The following is a 20,923-nucleotide window of genomic DNA, read 5'->3' on the forward strand; positions in this document are numbered from 1 at the left end:
CCAGGCAGGAAGTTCTGTTGGATAGCCAAATAGAGAAACCCTAGTTGTGGCTAGGCAAGGAAGATCTAGTAGGTTAGTTGGACTAAGTGACAAAGAAGTCCTAGTAAGTCAGGTGAACTGAGGGGCAAGAAGACCTAGTAAGTCAGTTGGACCAAAGTTGTAAGGTTGCAAATAAAATCTCGCACTGAAAATACATGAAAAAGATCATGAGCTTATTAGGAAAAGATATTTTCATTGGCATGAGAACTTTTGGGTAAAGTTTGAAAATAAAATCATAAGAACTTAAGCTCAAAGTGAACAATATCATACTATTACAAAAATATTTAAATTTCTTCAGTCCTAATAGATACTATATTCTCTTATTAAGGTATATTTAAATTCGTATATGAGTAGCATTATTTCAAAAGAGAAAAAGTAGTATAGTTTGAATCATGTGTATACTTCTTTTAATAACATATCATATTATACTTACTGCAGGATGAAATGATGGATTATTAGTTTTTGAGATTTGAGTTGGAATGTAATGAATTTAAATTATATTATTTTTGAATCATGTATGATATTTTGAATCATGCAGTTTAAATGTTGCTTTGTTGTTAGTGTGGTTTGTAATGGATTTGATAGTGTATCGACAATTTTGCTTTGTTGAATGTGGTTTACTTTTTTGTTAAACATGAATGTTGTATCGTTGAATGTGAATATTGTTGATATTGAATGTATCGTTGGTGAATGTAATTGTTGTTGTTGTTGAATGTGAATGTTGTTTGATGTAGTCAGAATCTCCACTCTTTACTACCTCAAACCTCCTCTTCTGTCGCAACACTCCAATAAAGGTTCACACTAGTAGAGCCTTCCTTCTTTAATCCCTGCATTGTTCTTCTGCCAACTCTTAGATGCTCTGCTACGTTCATTTGCGAACAAGTATGTTTCCAATCCACAAGCTTGAGCAACAAATTCAACTCCGATGAGCGGTGGCGAACACCGCCAATTTTGCCCCTCCGATACCTAAGTTAGCAACAGGTTGAGTAGCAAAAGTGCCTCCCTGAAGGAGAGGGCTTGAACGTATACATGAAAGGCTTCTTTGGAAAAAGTTCTGAAACTCACCCGTTTTGAGAAGAAAGAGAGAGGTACTAGAGGAGGTAGAAGGAGATTTTTGTGAAGTTGATCCCTTATGTAAATCGTTAGTTGCTCTTTATAGAAAAGAAAGTCTACACCAATCTCCTGTACACCCCTTTCCTTTGTCCTTTCAGCTTTCTATAGCATGGGTCAGAGGCCATCTTAGCGTCAAGGGGTCATACCCTAGCGTCAAAAACACACCTTGACATACCCCAAGGTGCTCTGTTGCTAATAATGAGGGACCAATGCTCAAGCATCACCTAGAGGCATGTCTCTTCCGACCTTCCCTAGTTTGCCCTTTGGTTCAGTTGGCTGTTGTTTCTTTGAGGAATGTCAAAAGGCACAACGCGATCAAAGTGACCAAGTTGCATAGGGAAAATGCCCTTTTGGATTGTTTTGGTAGTTCGCCCAACGGAGTCTCCTAATGGGCCACTGGTTAGTATGGCAGCATTGGAGGTGATAGAAGAGGGCAATTGGAGGGGCGAAGCCTAGGGGAGACACCCGTATGAGGGATATCCTCGCTGACCTGGGAACAATGCTATGGATGCCCTCTAGCGGAGACATGCCTATGCCATCGGTAAGACATGGAGGGTAGAGCTAAGAGGGGTCTTAGCCATGACAGAGATGTACCCAATGGTCCCCCCTCCCCCAATTTCTTACTTTTAGAATTTGTGGGGACTTGGTCATGACGGGGTTATTCCTGATCTATTACTCCCAGAGTCTGTGAAGACCTTGTAATGGGGATGTACTCGAGGGGTTGTTTCCAATCTATTATTTTTGTAGTGCGTGGGGGGCTCAATGGTAACGGAGATATACCCAATAGAGTTGTTCCCAATCTATTATCCTTGGAGTACGCGAGGGCTCAATCTTCACGTCCGTGGAGACTTTGACTATGCAACTATCCTCAGGTCACGCCCACTAGTGATTGGAGTCCTAAAGACTCCATCGTGAAGTATATCATTGTTGTTGTTGAATGTGAATGTGAATGTATTAGTTGTTGAATATAAATATATTGCTGAATGTAAATAGAGTGAAATCTCTCAAATAGGGGAGGTTTAGTCAAAATTTTATCAGAAATTAGCAATGGAATTTAATTCGGTCGCTAAATTATAATAAATCAGCGATAAAATATTTATTTCCATTGCTAATCTTAACGACAAACTTTTATTTCCATCGCTAATATTAGCGGCGGAGTTAAACTTTAGTCACTATATTTTAGCGACAGAAATTAAATTTCATCGCTAAATGACGTTGGCGATCAAAATAATTACAACTAAAATTTTTGGTTGCTAATTGGTGTTCTCCTTGTAGCGAAACAACTTCTACAATTGGTAAGAAACAAAGAAATTGCATATATTGCTAGAAGGAAGAAGAAGTTTTAATTTCAAGTTGCAAGTTGAAATCAAGTTGCTAATAAGTGAGAGAAAGATTTAAGGAATATAAGGGTGTGTTTGGTACGCGTGTTTTTCATTTTCATTTTCTGGAAAACATACGTTTTTTGAAAAATGGTATTTGGTTTGTGTTTTTTGTGCTTGTTTTCTAAAAAAAATAGCTAGCGTTTTCTAGAAAAACAGAAAATGACAAAAAGTCGTTTTCTATTTTCTAGAAAACACGTATTTTCCAGAAAATGAAAATGGAAAACGCGCGTACCAAACGCAGCCTAAGATTTCTAAGTAGGTTTTGTCAAGCCTGATTAAATTCATTGCTTTGCCTAAAGCGATCATCAACTCTTTTTTTCCATCCCAACATTAGTTGCTTGGCAACTTATCACCAATTGACCGATGTACTCGAATGTTCACTCGATTAATCACCTAAATAGAACTTGTTATTCGTTACCTCCTTGGATTTAATCAATTGATTAGTTGGCTAACGGAGCAATTGGTTGGATTGCACACTATTGGTCAAATCCCAAACTTTGAATCTTTGTGGGTTTGGATTTTCATGTTCCACTAATTGATAGATATTCTATCAGTTGGTTAGGAGCTTAACTATGAGTCTGTCTATAATGAGTTCTATCCTCACTCTATGCATATATATCACTAAACGCACAACACACATAGTTTATGCCAAAGTCTTACCATTTGCAGCTCGGCTTTGCTCCTTGACCATCTTGCATCATGTGACTGCAACCCTAAGATGCGCACAAGCCCTTGACTTATGACATCAAATAAGATAGTGATTATCCTATAAACAGATGAGAAGGGAGAATTGAGGAGAAGACAAGAAGAAAATCCGAAGAAAATAGAGTGAAAACTCGCTATATGCTAAAAGAAAATTTTGTTAATAATTATGGAATGAATCCTTATATAATTAAACATGTATTTATATAGACTCTAAACCCTAAGACAAAGAAAGAAAAGAAATCTCAATATATGGACCTCAATTCTTATCTTATAAAGCAAGATAAAAAAAGGTCTTTTAGAAAATTAATAAAATAGGACGTTGATATAGATAAATTATAACGTATAAATACTAGAAAAATCAAAATTACCTTAAATACTACAAAAATAAAAATTACTAAAAATAGTAAAAAGATCTTCGGAGGTTGTGATGAGGGCCTAAATATTTTTTTTTGGCTCAAAACTTGGTAGTTACGAATTTTCCTTAATAAATATATATTTTTAAATTTTAATGATAAAACTTGATTTTAAGTTCCAAGTCAGAAATTATGATCCTTTAAAATATTTTAAAGAGATCATATTGAATTGGTCCTACGTCATCTTATTCATATGTTATCTTTTATGTCTTTACCTATGTAATTCACCTCCATTAATTAGCTATAATCGTCGTTGCTCTTGAATGTTTCACGTCTTACCGTTCATTGGTTGGCTCATGTAACCTTGTTTAATCTATTCAGATCTCGAGCCATTAAGCCTTCAATTTAGTTACACCAAGTCATGTTCCCGGGACCATGGTGCTGTGATAGAATATTTAGGTTGTCACCCAGACGCCCGAATATTTAGGTTGTCACCCAGACGCCCGTGATTCAAACCTCAGCTACGGCGTATTTACAAAAAAATTTTTCTCCAAATGAGGGGGGAGCGTAATCAAAGGATATTGGACTTCTGGATTGACCACCGCGTGTGCTTCTCGATTTATCTTAATGGCCGATGGAAAACTTCCGTGAGACTGAACCGATCACCCTAGGAATAATCAATGAGACTAATTAAAATTATCATTTTTTTTAGTCACACCAAGTCATTAGGTAAAACTACTCCAATCACCACTTCATTATTTTTCATCACACAATCCATTAGATGTCTCATACATCCAAGCCATTGAGTGTATCATCTTGGTCACGTAAAGTCATAAGTTCTTCGAGCTCCGTGTATATTCCTTCAAGTTCTTGCATAGTCAAACACGCATATTAAATTATATGATAAATATATAACTTAAATCATATGCCCAAATATCAAAATTTAAAGGTCATGCTAAATTGCTTGAGGCCTAATTGCATCAACGATATATAGGGTGAAAAATAAGATTTTACTACTTATATTTCATCTTGCGAGTGTAATTGCTTCTACAAGTGTCTACAAGTAAGAGAGTGTCTTGTATAATTCACTAGGTCTCTAGCAACAATAAGAATTTACATGGGATGACCTAAATATGTTATGTTAAAGAAACACCTAATTTGGGAACATAACTCAATTATTATTTTTTACAATGTATACATTACTCAAAGTGATCGTTAATTAGGGAGTGACTTATACTCAAAATGTTAACGCATATCTATACATTTTCATGGGGCTAAACTGGTTGCCTAGATTCGGTATTATCTGATTTATCATTTTTTTATTAACGTATATCTATCTATTATACTGCTCGACTCCTCATGTGTGATTCCCGTGCGTGACTAAGTGCACAAAGAGTCGGAATATATATATATATATATATATATATATATATATATATATATATATATATATATATATCTATCTGTGTGTGGAACTCCTAGAAGTGATCTGAACGTCAAGAAATAATGTATCTTCGGACGACTAAATCACTTTCGGACGTCCTGCACACTTAATCATGCACGGAGAGTTAAGCAGCATAACAAAATCATATACACACAAGATTGATATGCCACATACCCAAGTGCAGACTTAAGGGTAGCTTGCCATGTGGCAGTGTGTGCTGCACACACTGCCACATGGGCAATTACCCTCAAGCATGCATGCAGACGTGCATTGGAGGTGGGTAACGCACCATCAAAATTGAATCGGAGTGCTCGAGGGTACACCCCGGGTACCTATACATATTTGTGAGTCACCTAGGAGCGTGTGTGTATATATATCTAACTTCCTAGTATAGAAGGATATTGAATTTTCCAACATCTTGGCCTAAGCGCTTATCAAGCTATGAATACGATGGTGTTTAACATTTAGCATCATAATCAATCCAATTATCACTGAAACACTAAGGTTGTGTTTGATTAGGCGTAATATACTCTAGCTTATAATAAATCTAATTTATAATATAATGTAATGTAATGTAATGTAATCTTGATTATATTACGATGTTTGGTAATGTAATGTATATAATATTTGATTTAAAGAGTGATTATATTTTTTTGCTTGGTATTTAATATTTTTATAAGGAATATAATTCGTAGTATTATAAAATAATAAAAATATTCTGCGACCTTTGCCGAAGGAGACGACTGATGGTGACAGCCGCTGCACCTCTACCTGAGCCAAAGGTGGTGGTCGACAACAGTGGGCAACGATGCCCGGAGGTGGTGGCAGCCGGCGACGGTGTTGGCAGTGACATCGGTGACCTGTGGTGCCTGGAGGTGGCGGCCCAGAGGCGATGGCCAACGGTCCCCAAAGGTGGTCAAAGGCAGGGGCCGATGGCAGCGAGCTGCGGCCAATGCTCGGAGGTAGTGATGCCCTGAGGCAGCGCCTGATGGCCGATAGCGAAAACAATGTCGATGACCGGTTGACGCAAAAAATGGACTAGGGATATATTGATATTTAAATTTTAGTTAAATGGTGACTTTGTGATGTAATCATATTACATAGTGTTGACCTTGTAATCCAAATTATAAAACTTTATTACCTTTTATAATTCAGATTACATTACATTACAGCTTTAAAATTGTAATCAATATTGTAATGTAATCTTGATTATATTACGAAAGTAGATTACATCCTACTAAATAGCCGAAGAGTATATCTAATAGTTATACTTCTAAATAAGGTTTTTTATAGCCCCCAATATGCAATTTCAATGCCAAATCAAAAATAAAAAACTTAGTATTCTCTCTATAGTAAAAAAACGTCCTCTAATACTTTTCTGTGGGCCCTATATTACAAATCATAAACTCTCTATATTACAAATCATAATGCAACACTATTTTATTATTAATTACGAACTCTATCTTCAAGAGAGAAAAGCAAGTTTGAGTTTTCAATATCGCTCTTAAACTACAAACCTCAAACCTCATTTTTACAATAATTCAAGCTTTTTTATTAAGGTTTTTTGATTTTACAAACCTCTCAAAGCTTGCATTGGAGATGTCCTAAGGGGGTGTTTAGTCGGTGGATTTGGAAATGAGGGAATGAAATGATAATAAAAGATAGTATTTAAATTATGAGTTTAGAAATTATAATTTGAAAATGATTTTTAAATTTATGAAAATCTACTAAACTCATATAACTAAGTCAATTTCATTTTCATTGCCATTCTTATTTCATCTTACTATCAAACATATATCCATAACTATTTTAGTCATTTAACCCACCACCACCTAATATTATTAAGATATTTTATTGTAATTTCCTAACTATATATAAAATAATAAAATTATTAATGAAATAATAATTTTCACCCAACAATAAATAATTTTCAAAATGCATGAAGTCTCTCATAAGCCTGGCAACCACATCGCTCCCGGACACGTGTTGCATATCCAACGGCACCCGCTCGACCTCGATGGGCCATCTGTCTCCCGTCATCCTATTTGGACCGGGTCCGCCCCTTCACCCGGACCGGCCACCGATTTCGAAAGTTTTTGAATTCGATCACATTCCACCACCAACTAACATTACTTAATTCGAGGCCTCCGCCTTGACTCCCTTAGGCTACGCGCTTTTTCCAGCCTCTGCGAACATACCGGACTCACTTAGGTTCCTCCAATAGTATGGGTGGTAATCGTGGGAGTGGAGGTGCTAGGTTGGTAGAGTTATTTCTCGCCAGTACCCTCACCATTCTCTTTTAACTCTTGCTTTTGCTTGGCTCAGGTCATTTGCTTGCGCTCCTTGCTTGTTCCTCTCTCTTTCTCTCGCCGCTCCTCTCGGTAGACCGTAGACGGCGCAAATCTCGCGGCGATTCGCGGAGGGAGAGCTGCGGCCGAGGAAGAGAAGGTCCGATCTCTCTCATCGGAGGTAGGATGAACGGTGCCGTTGTCGGCGGGAGGCAGATGCAGCAGCGAACCGGCGGACAGCTCCACCAGCGGCAGTACTCGTCCGACCAAATTTTCCCTGAAGCAGGAGGGGGCGGCGCCAGCAAGTGGCTGCAGCTCGGGGGACTGCCTGCTTCTCAGCAGGTAATTGGATCCAGCCGGCCCACTTCGATCTGGTCGGGATGGGTATCGTTTTCTTTTTCCAAGGTTTGAATCTTTCTCGGTGGTTCAGGTGGAATATTCGAGGATGTTGAGGAACATGCAAAGGGGGATGAGCGGGGAGTTCTTATCATCGGCGGAGCCGTTGACGCCGCCGATATCTTCGCGACCCTCGAGCCAGAGGAAAAACGGGGAGGAAGTGTTCCCAAATGATCTCAGTCCGGGGATCTTAGATATCCATTCCTTCGACACTGAACTTCTCCCAGAAGTAATCCTTTCTCTCGTCTCTGCTTTTCCATATTGTCTTACTTCAGCAACTAGAGATCTCATTTTCGTGTTGGATCGTTACTTAGCGGGATAACTTTCTTTGAGCTATGACTAGGATATCCGTAGTTGTACAGCTAAATTTGCCCAATATAATTTATCTCGTCAAATTGGCTGTCTTCATTCAAATTTTTATTGTGTACGCAGTTAAATTGTTGTGTTGTGGGCAGATGACAGGTGCGGGATTTGGTGCATTACCACTTGGTTATGGCCATGATAGAAACTTGGATGACATTGAGGCTAGCTTTTCCAGTAACAGACCTTTGAGCCGCAATATAGTACCACCATCTGAGAAAGAAAAAACAAGTTCGGTTGCCAAAATCAAAGTGGTGGTATGCCTTTCTTCTTTTTAACATTTTAGACACTTTTTTTTAAGCACCTCATTTTAGACTAGCTTTTACATCATTTTTTTCTTTGCTTATAATCTCAACGAAGGTAAGAAAAAGACCACTTAACAAAAAGGAAATAGCAAAAAAGGAGGATGATATCATCACTATAGAACCAGGTTGCAACTCGCTTACCGTTCATGAGACAAAATTCAAGGTAATATTCAAGAGAATTTGTTGCTTGTTTTAGAGAGTAGTTTCATCATATATATATCCATTCAAAAATCTCTACATGTTTTATATGCTTGCTGCAGAGTTATTCTAGCAATTCCAAATGTAATACTAAACATATATCATAATTAGTTGATGATTTATAGCCTATCCAAATACTTGTCTTCTTGCACTCAAATGGAACATAATGGTTGATACTTCCAAAAATCACTTGTTGGTAATAAATTCTTTTTTGAGTTTATTAATATATAGTTATACCCGTTTTCCATCTACAAAATCCTCTTGAGTAGAAAAGATGAGGAAAATAAAAGAAGAGTGACAGAAAAAGATAAATGATGAGATGAAGGAGAAGACAAAGTATTCTGTGGGAAGAGAAGGGATAGAAATTCATATATTTCTGATCCTACCTTATGTATCGGTAAGTTTACTCAGCCTCCAGAACTTGTAAAAATATCATAAAATATATAGCAGAATTTGAGAAAATGTTACCAAATTTGAGAACTAGATGAGAAATGGTAATGCGTTTTAAGTTTGATTCCATTTTCCTTTTCTATCTTTTATGACAGTTTATGCAGGAAAATATTGAGACAAGCTCACCATTAAGTTCTAAAGCATACTCACTTTGAGGGATAAATAGTCAGCTATCTTATTGTGCACTTTGAGATTTGTTGTCTCACTGAGATTTGTGTTTGCAAGTTGGTAGTCTTCGTGGTTAAAAGGTGGGTATTTTTAAGAGAGTCTCAATCACAAAATTGTGAAAGTATTCATTTCAAGCAAGTGTACTATTGGTTTGCGCATTATCCAGTATTAATCTTAATCAAGTTTTATTAATTGCCTATAGTGAGAGTCTTCTCTCCGCTCTTCTCCATCAACATGTTAGTTCATGAAATATCTACACTATCAGCACAATGAAAACTTGAATTTGGATATCCTTTACTGTTCCAGTATCATGCTTAACATCTTCTAATTTATTCTGATTGGTTTAGGTTGACCTAACGGAGTATCTTGAGAAGCATGAGTTTGTGTTTGATGCTGTACTGGATGAAAATGTCTCAAACGAAGAAGTGAGTGATAGAATAGACTGCTCGAGTTTAAAGTTGACTGCTCGAGTATAAAGTTTTCTTTGCCAACCCCTTTTTGTGTATTTTATTCTGTAGGTATATCATGAGACTGTTGAACCAATTGTCCCTGCTATCTTTAATCGTACCAAGGCAACTTGTTTTGCCTATGGACAAACAGGTAAATACATTTTTTACTATAATTGTTTCCTGTCAATTTCTTTATTGTTTACAATTTTCAGCTATAATGTGTATATAATACTATATGAAGCAAATTTATGTGAAGAATAACATATACTCAGTGGACTGTTGTAGGATTTGCTTCAGATTTTCAACTGTAGCAGTAGCTTCATGTATGATGATTAGTTATCACTCTAAAAAGTAGTAGTTAAGCTTGATATAGTTAACATTAACAAGCTTCTTTATTTCTTTACCTTTATTGGGTTATGAGCATGTATTCTATCCTTTTTTTTTCAATATTTCTTTTACGAAAATTCTTTCTTTGAGTTTCTTGGAAACCAATAAATGCTGGATGTTATATGTGTAAAACAACTACTACTTCAATGACTAGAAAATATTGGTTGCTAGTGTTAATGTTGTTAGGTTATTAGTATTCCGTGTTTTAGTCCTATTTTGGATGTATTAGGTTTAATTTTGCTTCTCCATCCCCTCGGGGCGGTGCGATAGTTGAGGCATGAGGTGTTACCATTTAGGTCATGGGGTTGAAACTTGGCACGTCCGAGCATGCCTTCTCCCATGCCTTGACCGCTGCATTAATGGCTAATAGTCATTCGTGATTTACTTTTTCCGTGTTGGCATAGGGACGGGTTGGCAGGGGCGTAGATGTGCTGGGGCGAGCGAATCGTCTTTTGCCACAATAGATAACCACAAAAGATACAATAGATGACCGCTAACAGGAAGTTTTTTTTCACCAGCCTGGTGAGATTGAGGGGATCCACCTTCCCTTTCTTCTTGAGATTCCAGTATTCGGCTTCTTCCCACCATGAAGCTCTGTTGGCCTCTCTCTCGTGCTTATGCCATATCTAATTCATGAACAGAAATGCCCTCTTGCTCTGCTCTCTATACCCTCCATTGATATCAATTTACCTGGTGGCTTCATCTCTGTAGTTCAACATCTGCGTGCTGCGACTTGGTAGAATGCATGGGACACCCCATTTTTTTCACATGCACATCTCATGAACTGCGTATCATTTGGTTTAGGTTGCTATTTCATCTCTTGCTGACTGTAAGACTTTTGCTTTGACTTTTGCATTTGTGCGGCTTGCAACTCTCCTCTTTTAAAGGAACCCTCTGCTGCCTCCATGCAACATTGGTTCCTTCGTCACTACAATTCCCTCTTAGAGACTATCTTAGCATAGTGACAGATGCAGCTTCAAACAAGCTACCCTGACCCATAATTGCAAGGAATTTTGTGACCATGCAGAGTGATAATTGAGATGGAACTCCTTCACACTTGATCTATTCAGTATTCAGTGTCTCCTCATTAAGCCTTTTGATGATGGATCTCCGCAGGTATTCTTTTTATTGAAATGTGTTAAGGACACACACCACATATTTAGAAAGAAGGGTGTATATCAAGAGAATTGATTTAGCTATATAATTGATTTTTATTTAAGTCGAGTTTATTTTCAGGATTTAGTCCAGTATCTGTTCTTGTCAATAGGATTTATCTTTTATTTTTAGTAAGAATAAGCCTTTCTTATTTAGTGTTTGTTTTCTTCCTTCGTCGGGAAGGAACGTCAGTAGTTGTATTTAAATGATTGGAATAATGCAATAAAGAAGATGACTGAGTTTACAAAAAGAAATCAAACCCCATAGATTGAGAGGTTCTCTAATCCCATCCGCCTCAAATTATCCCACACGACCATAGGCTGACAAGGTTGTAAAACCAAGAAGACGAAGATTGATTCCACCAATCAGCCCATCCCATTACGCAATCCATATCCAAGGGCCATTCCTGCCACTTCTCTTTTCATCATCTATGTTCAATCAGCTGTCAATCTTTGAGAATTTGTTTCATCAAATTCCCTTGCGATCAATCTAACAACAACCTTTGCTTGCTTCTTCCCACTAACAACTTTTTCTTTTTCTGGACAAGCAATTTCATTCTTAGGCAAGGCTATCTTCCCTTCCTAGCTTCTCTTCCTATAGAAATCAACTTTGTTTTGTTTGCCAACTGTATTTGCGCCTCTTGAAGAGCTAGTGATGACTTGAACAAATGTTTTCTTCCTTCACAATCTAATGCAGTTAGACTTTAAATCTTTTTAAAATGCAAGTAAAAAGTTTAAAATTGTTTAAGTTGCTAAATTTTTATGGTTTGTTATATTTCTTATAAAATAGCAAGAGAATTTTAAAATGTTGTATAGATTTAGAAAAAGTCAATTAAAGTTTTTATTGGGATGAACTAATTTTTATTTATAAAGGATGAGTCTTTTATCAATTTCTAAAAAGGGAGTAGAATCTCATGTATTTTTGACAATTTTTGAAGTAATAAAATTTTCTTTTAATTCTCTTGGTGATAATTCTTTTTTCAACTGAGAGAGTGTTTCCTCTAGGTGAGTTTTATTTTCTCTTGGAGATATGTATCCCTTGCACTTCATTAATTTCATCAAAAATTTTAGGCGGTTCAACGATTCAATATTGATTCTGTGTAAATTTGCATTAGAGCGTAAATTTAGTGATTCAATCTCGATACTAGTTAATCCCTCTCTTCTCCATTGTCCTCAGGTTTTAATGCCACCCTCATCCATGATTTGTCCCATGTTTTCTCCTTTGAATGCGATCTAACCTAATCCACATTCTCCCTCCGTTTCTTCATGCACTGCTTCTTTCTGCACTCCTATCGCTTCAAAAGAAATCTCCATTGCCCATGCAACAACTGCTTTCTTATTGATGTCATTGCCTTTGCTATCATCAGCTTACTTTTTCACAAACCACTCGAGCTGCTCCTCTTCAACTTTGATGGACAAACATCATGTGTTACCACACCCACCGTCAGCTAAGCAACCACTCTTGATTGGACCATCATCAACCCCTTAAAGGGCAACTAAGCACCTCTGCCATCCTACTTGCGCCATTGCCTCCTCGCAACATTGACTCCATCCAATTTCCTTTCCCTCGACATTACGTGTGGTACCATCGATGTTGATCATCTCCTTTGCACTAGCATTGACGCTAGCCTCTTGTTGCCTTCTGTTGGTTTACTTTTCTTTGTTGTCCAATTGCCATCACCTATTCATCATCCATTATTGTCGCTGCCATGACTGCCCCTGCTTTCTCTAAATGAAGCCAAAATTTGATCATGAATAGAGCACAATTTGAAACTTAACGTTTTTTTAATGCCTAAAATGTTTTACAATTTGCATTTCATCAATTTATAAAAAAGTTCTCCACTACTGTAGCAGGTAGACGCTTACTAGCTAAAATAGTTTGACCATTCAATTGTACACGAACATGCATTGTCCATTCAGCCATTACTTTTTCTTTTTGATCTTTAGCATGTTTGTACATTAGTTGTGACAGTCAGATGATATGTCTTTCCTCTTTCGATGTTTGACACTAATCAGATATCAATAATGGAATGATTACTTTCCTGTTTGATAATTTTTAAAATTTTGGCTTATCTTGATATACGTACAACCATTTGATAGATAATATTCATTTTCATTTCATATTTTCTTCATTTATTTTGAGCTCTATTTTATTAGGAAAACTTCTGCTACGGTTACTTCTAAATTCACATAAAAGGTTGAAATTTGCCTAAAAAAATATTCAAAATCCTTATCAGCATTGTGTTATAATTAGAGTTTTCTTCTAACCACATGAATTCTAGAAACCAAAAGAAGAAAAACAACCCTAAGTACAAAGATCTAGTTTTATCATTAACATGGCATAATTAAATGAACTAAAACAACAACGATGAAACCTGAATGCGGCGGAATAGTCATCGTTGTAGAGCGTCGTCCTCGAGATCCTACAGTGTTCCAGAGGATTTAGGGTGATGCGCTGAAATCTCTATGTGAATGGGGGGAATGCAGAAAATATGTTAGTATACGTAATCCAACAGGGGCCGGATTCTCTAGTTTGCATATTGCGAACCAGAGGATGGTCCCTTTATATGCATTGGTTGGGATTGATGGCCCCCACTTGTAAAATAGGTGGGGACCATCAATCTCCACCAATGCATGCAAAGGGACCATCCTCTGGTCCGTAAAAACGGACCAGAGGATCTCCTCTCAATCCAACAGGGACCAAATCAATATATTGAGGATCTGCATCTTTTTATCAATCCATCATTAATAATTGATGCAGGTAATAAATTCTACACAAATAAATCCACATCCAATAGCCAAAACCCGAATTCACTTAAGTTAGATCACTTAATGGCTTTGGATTCTTAATGGCATAAATCTGCATGTCTCAAATCACATGTGAGTCCACTAGAAGAAGATTAAATCCAACACATCGATCTTAACTGATTTTAGAAAGAAGACTACATTGCACTACTGAGATATCCTTACATTGAGCTCAATGGTGGAATAAGATCCATGTAGTTGTCCTCAAATACTTGGGATTCATCTCTTGTACAGCCAGTCATTTCTGAACGAACTGGAAATGTTAACGAAATAGTAGTTTGAAATGTTTTTATTTCTTTATTTCTTAATTCTAAACTTCAAGTTAAAAAAAAAATAAAATTGTGGATATTGAAATTATTTTCTTATCCTGTGTCCTAAATCAAACATTTAATACTTGCCCTAAAACAATTTTAGCATTTGCCATGACCTGAGATTTATGCACACAATATTGTTCTTATTGATTCCATTTAAATTCGTCCAAGCTAAATTTGTGCAAGTTTTGAAAATTTGGCCTTCTGTTATTTGATTTTTTTTTTTTTTTAAATCTCCATAGTTTCTATGGAACCCTTACTATACATTGTATTTTCTATTTGCTATTTGTGCTTGTACATTTTTCCATTTGATTTGCTTAATTGTGTCACTTGTTCTCTATTTCTGTGATTATTGCAATATGATAATCAAAACTTTTGCTTCTAGATTTGGGTGGCTGACTGGCTGAATTTTGTATCTTCCTTTTCTCAGGTAGTGGAAAGACATACACTATGCACCCACTACCTCTTAAAGCATCACAAGATATTCTGAGGCTAATGCATCATGCATATAGAAATCAAGGTTTCCAGTTGTTCGTCAGCTTCTTTGAGATTTATGGAGGAAAGCTCTTTGATTTGCTAAATGACCGAAGGTCTAATCTTATTTTCTATTTTAGAATGTTTTTCCCCTTCACGCTAACATGTTTATTATAGGAAGCTTTGCATGAGAGAGGATGGAAAGCAGAAGGTTTGCATAGTGGGTTTGCAAGAGTATAGGGTGTCAAGTATTGACACCATAAAGGACCTCATTGAAAAAGGTAATGCAACCAGGAGTACTGGCACAACTGGAGCAAATGAGGAATCATCCCGTTCTCATGCCATACTTCAACTTGCCATTAAGAAATCAGTAGATGGTAATGAATCAAAGCCTGCTCGAATTTGTGGCAAACTCTCATTTATAGACCTTGCTGGAAGTGAGCGAGGTGCAGATACCACTGATAATGACAAGCAGACAAGGTAACCATTTTGTAAAATATAATTACAAAAGAAACATGGTCATTTTTTTTTCCCAATGCAATGATTTTTGTCTTTTTCTAATCCAGAATAGAAGGCGCAGAGATCAACAAAAGTTTGCTTGCATTGAAGGAATGCATTCGGGCCCTTGACAATGACCAGGTTCATATTCCTTTCAGAGGGAGTAAGCTAACTGAAGTGCTAAGGGATTCATTTGTTGGTGACTCACGCACAGTGATGATATCATGCATATCTCCAAATTCGGGCTCATGTGAACACACTTTGAATACTCTGCGATATGCTGATAGGTGATGGATTATGTAACTGTGTTACTTGGAACTATTATACACTGATTCCTTTTAGTGCTAAGCGGTTTCAACTCTTTTGCAGGGTGAAGAGTCTCTCTAAAGGAAACACTAAAAAGGATCTTTCATCAACAACAAATCTAAGAGAGTCAGTTGCTGCTCCTTTATCTTTCTCCAAGACTGAAGGAAACAATGCCGATGCCAGTGAGAATTACAAACGCGGATGGTCCAAACAAATTGAGAATGAATCCTCGTTTTTCAGTGCGAGAGAAGATGGCATACTGACAGCTTCACAAGCAAACCATTTTCAGGTTAACAGTAGAAGTTCTACAACCGCAGAGATGTTTAATTACTCTGAGGATGTACTTGAGCAAGAAAAACCATCTCTGATGAAAGGAAAGGCAGAGGCTTACGCTGTTTTGCCGACAAATGGGAAGGCGAGGAGGGTTGATTCGCTGGTGAAACGGAAAGATGTCTTTGATGAAGACTCTTTTGATTCCGATGATGAACTAGCTGATCTTTTGAAGGTGAGCATATTCAGCACAAAATGCAAATCTCTTCCCTAGACACTTAAGATTCTACATGATATAACTGACAGGAAGAAGAGGATTTGGTGACGGCTCATCGAAGACAAGTGGAGGCAACGCTGAACATTGTCAGAGAGGTAAGATCTGTTAAACTGAATATAATACTCAAATTTGGTTCATTTAACTTTCTTGATTTTTACTTTATAAACAGGAAATGAGACTTTTGGATGAAGCATATCAACCTGGTAACCAGCTGGATGAATATGTAACTAGATTGAATGCCATTCTCTCTCAGAAGGCTGCAGGAATCGTCGAGTTGCAGGCTCGTCTGACTAATTTTCAAAAGCATTTGACTGAGAAACATGTGCTTGTTTCATCTATTGCCCCTTGATCTTTATTTGAGGAAGGGCATTGGATGAACCAGTTGCCTGGTACAATTTCAAGATAAGCTATGGACTATGGTACGGGGTCAAGACTGGTAGTTCTTCCTGGCTGCTTCGATATCAAAGAGTAGTGCAGGCAGATTGTCAAGAGACCTGAAAAGTTTGGGGCAAATCGGTTTCTTTGGCTATATAATTTTGTTGTTAGCATTTGAAGTGAAACCATTTTGGTTTCCGTTTGTTTATTCCTTTTAATTTTCTCCCGCGAAATTGCTATGAGGTAGCAATGGGATTTAATATTTTTTTTTTTTTTTGTCTCTTTCGAGATGATGGTTGAACACTAGTTATTGATGTACGGTTCTAAAAGTTTTAAAATGTTACTTAAAATATATCCAGAATTGTTGTTCCTCGGGCCATATGTTAAAATGCATAGATAGTGGACTAATTTTGCACTGGATTATAGCTTGACGCACACGTTTGTATCGTGATTTCACACAATGTTCTTAGTGATAAGTCCTACAATTATTTATTAACTTCCATAGCACCATGCTCAATAATAATAAGTGCACATGCAATCTTTTTAAGACTATAACTCACAAATATTAATTAAATCATGTTAACCAATAATGTCTCATATGGTTGAGTTTGACCCATTTATTTTGACATGATTGGAAAATGATTTTTCTTAGGTATTGTCATGTGCATCAAGTGCGCAAGAACTTAGCAAATTGCAGCCTGAGAGTTTAACAAATGGTCGAGTTGAAGGTTTTACACCTGATGCTTTAGAGGTTCAATAAAAGTTGTTGAAGAGGCATTTGATGCCCACCATGTATCGAGGAGGTTGGATCTGTTCTCGATATTAAATTTCTTGGCATACCTTGTTTTCTTGTTAATGCCGACTAATTCTAGGATTGGCAGTCTTTTCGCGGTTCGCCCATTAGGTAAATCTAAAAAACACGAGTGGCCCAGTGGCTTAGAAGCCCGGCTGTCCCAGTATGTCGAACACAGTGGTGAATTTCTTGCCGGGCATGAGTAATCTCATGCAGGATGTGTGGAAAATAGTAATGAGGTCTTCGCCGTACCGTGACATATTTTAATTATTTGGAGTCTAGATTCAGTTCTATATATAGAAAAAGTTTCAATTTGCTATGCTGGATAAACGGTGTACAATACACTTAATTCTTTCTTGCGGGCGTTTATGTCATTCTTCACTTGTCTTTCTTAGCTAGTCGATCCAATCCAACCCTATTTGATGAACTGGACTCTAACTATATAGTACTAGACCAACCTATTCAATTAGATTAAAGTCATACCTTGCTGAGTTTATTTTTTATTTCTTCCCTCTCTTGTAACAGATTGCTAGTTCAAATGTAGGGAAATGAAGTGAAGGTTCTGCACACAATAATCATCCTTACAGGATCTTATTTAGTTTCTTATTTTCAATATGAGCACTATACCTCTATTTTATAGACATCATGCCATGCCAGGTGGGAAGGCACTGTTCCTATAGAATCAGTTCCTTTTTTCAAACATATATACTCTGTATTTAACACTCAAATCTTTGTCTTCACACTCAAATTTATTGTTATTGACCGGATACATATTTAAATGTTATGTCAGAGTAGAATCTTTGTTTCAAAAAAGGGAAAAAAAATGAGAGACTGGCTCAGTCGATCCTCCTTTGTTTCAATTAATGATATTTCATCAATAGTGTATCAGTCGCCTTCAATGTCCCAACACCGCAATTCAAACAATTGTATAAAATGAAATGGCAAGTAAACGAGGCAGCTCCAGCGTAGCTTAGCTTCCCTCCAGCTTAGCTTAATGAGATGAAGGAGGAGTCCCGGGGTCATGGCGTCTGGTAGGATATCCAGATTATTTTTCAGGTATTTACGGTTCGAACTCCAGCTAAGGCGTATTCGTAGGAATTTTTCCTCCAAATAGGGGGCGTAATTAAAGGATGTTGGGTTTCTAGAATGGCCTCCACGTGCGCTTCCCGATTTACCTGGTGGCCGGTGGAAAACTTCCGTGGGACCGGGCCGATCACCCCAGGCTCGACATTACCCAGCCTGATTAATCATTTTTTTTAATAAGAAGAAGAAACACAAAATTGAGAAGCAGTCGAGGGATCCTTACAAAGACTTTCGGAGGTTGATGGTGGAGAAGATTGATCTGAATATTTTATATAAGTTATTTTATCATAATTTGACACACATCTTATCCTATTTTATGTGAATATATCTCATATTTTTATCTATTCGTATTTTATTGTGATACTTTTCTAGTTCAGAGAGTTATTCTTATTTATTTTCCTTGATAGGGCGTGAAGAGGAGCGAAAATGAAGTTCGAAGATCAATTTCCGAGTACATTTCAATTGTTGCGGCAGTGACCATCCTGAAATTGTAGTGCCCCATTTTCAGACACCAAAAATTTTTGAACTCCATAGAGGAGGACACGAGCAGACTGTGCCAGCAGGCATGGCTGTGTCGCGGCCCGAAAGCAGCAATAGTGCTCGACACGGGCATGCTGTGTTGGCGGACACGGGCAGGTTGTGCCGGCCGACACGGGCAGGCCGTGCCGGCGGACACGACCGTGTTGGGTGACTGGAAATCAGGTATAAAAAATTAATTTGGATCTTAAACCAAGGATCTTGATTGGGAGCCACCTAAGGGTCCATGAAGACTTTGGAGAATGGATATGAGGGATTTTCGATGCATTAACACCTAGATTTCAGATCGAAGAGCATCCGGAGACGATCCTACATATCAAGACTAAGCTTTTCTTCCCATTTCTAAATTTGTCTTGATTGTACCTTGTTTGAATGATGATCTCTAGTTGTAACTCTAAGTTTATGGAGTAGACTCTTGATTCTAGGATTAGAGATTAGCTCTTTTGATATGTAAATTCTATTTTGTTGAATCTATTGAGTTTCAATGTTTCTTATTCAATGACATATGTGTTTGTGGTCTGAGTCTATTATGTACACACAAGCTTGATGCTAAAAGCATAAGATTTGTATTTCATGAGGTACATGGATGAACCGAAAAGAGAACTCAATCTTCTGACATATAGAAACCTGAGTCGTAGAGAGTCACTTATGAAGGTAAAACGATATACTACAAGGAGCAATAGGATATCATAGATTGTAATGGATCCGTTTCAATTTATTGCCACACGATAAGAGAAGGCAACTCAGGGGTTGTGGGATTACGTGACAAGAATATTCTTAAGAAAACAATCTCTCAGCTCTGTCAATCTAAAACTAAACAACAAATTGGAATGATAAGTCGGTGTAGTACCAAAAGTTTACATTGAATACCATACGATAGTCTAACTACATAAATAACCATTGAGGATAGGAAACCAAACATAGATTAGTTGTTTCTAATCATTGTGGTGAAGCTGAAATCCTAGAATCACTTTTCCCATCGAGTTCTCTCAGATCACTCTCCTTTCTCTTTTCTCATCTCACTCAATACTCTTTCCTCAGTTTTCCTAGGGATCTCGATTGAGAGCCGCACAAGGGCCCCAAGAAGACTTTGGAGAATGGATACGAGGAATTTTCGACGCATTAACACTTATATTTCAGATCGAAGAGCATTCGGAGACGATCCTACACATCAAGACTAAGCTTTTCTTCCCATTTCTAAATTTGTTTTGATTGTACCTTGTTTGAATGATGATTTATGGTTGTAACTATGAGTTTATGGAATAGACTCTTTATTCTAGGGTTAGGGATTAGCTCTTTTGATATGTAAATACTATTTTGTTGAATCTATTGAGTTTCAATGTTTCTTATTCAATGACATATGTGTTTGTGGTCTAGGTCTACTATGTACACATGAGTTTGATGCTAAAAGCACAAGATTTGTATCTCATGAGGTGCATGGATGAACCGAAAAGAGAACTCAATCTTCTGACATGTAGAAACCTAAGATGTGGAGAGTCGCTTATGAAAGTAGATCGATATGCTAAAGGAGCAATAGGATATCATAGATTGTAATGGATCAATTACAATTCATCGCCACGCGGTAAGAGAAGGCAACTCAGGGGTTGTGGGATCACGTGACAAGGATCTTCTTAAGAAAGCAATCTCTCAGCTCTGTCAATCTAAAACTAAACAACAAATTGGAATGATAAGTCGGTGTAGTACCAAAAGTTTACATTGAATACCATACGATAATCTACCTATATAAATAACCATTGAGGATAGGAAACCAAACATAGATTAGGTGTTTCCAATCATTGTGGTGAAGCTGAAATCCTAGAATCACTTTTCCCATCGAGGTCTCTCAGATCACTCTCCTTTCCCTTCTCTCATCTCACTCAATACTCTTTCCTCACTTTTCCTAGGGATTTCGATTGGGAGCTACCCAAGGGCTCCAAGAAGACTTTGGAGAATGGATATGAGGGATTTTCGATGTATTAACACCTAGATTTCAGATCGAAGAG

The 20,923-nt window shown here is 37.3% G+C and overlaps 1 protein-coding gene across 1 annotated transcript; it reads left to right on the forward strand.

Annotated features, from left to right (window-relative positions):
• Positions 1-7,361: 7,361 nt before the first annotated feature.
• On the forward strand, positions 7,362-16,865 carry LOC121971841 (kinesin-like protein KIN-13B). The gene is made up of 12 exons (XM_042523306.1): positions 7,362-7,666; positions 7,755-7,949; positions 8,176-8,337; positions 8,441-8,548; positions 9,549-9,626; positions 9,720-9,801; positions 14,738-14,897; positions 14,959-15,261; positions 15,348-15,566; positions 15,649-16,090; positions 16,162-16,227; positions 16,302-16,865. Exons 1-12 carry the CDS (start codon positions 7,511-7,513, stop codon positions 16,479-16,481), a joined length of 2,151 nt encoding a protein of 716 aa, XP_042379240.1. The 5' UTR covers positions 7,362-7,510; the 3' UTR covers positions 16,482-16,865.
• Positions 16,866-20,923: the final 4,058 nt, after the last annotated feature.

Source organism: Zingiber officinale, chromosome 4A, assembly GCF_018446385.1.
Source record: "Zingiber officinale cultivar Zhangliang chromosome 4A, Zo_v1.1, whole genome shotgun sequence".
NCBI lineage: Eukaryota > Viridiplantae > Streptophyta > Magnoliopsida > Zingiberales > Zingiberaceae > Zingiber > Zingiber officinale.

Coding starts and splice junctions, on each gene's coding strand:
- LOC121971841 (XM_042523306.1), top strand. CDS start 7,511: ATGAACGGTGCCGTTGTCGGCGGGAGGCAGATGCAGCAGCGAACCGGC. Junction 8,549..9,548: donor TTCATGAGACAAAATTCAAG/GTAATATTCAAG, acceptor TGATTGGTTTAG/GTTGACCTAACGGAGTATCT. Junction 16,091..16,161: donor AACTAGCTGATCTTTTGAAG/GTGAGCATATTC, acceptor TATAACTGACAG/GAAGAAGAGGATTTGGTGAC.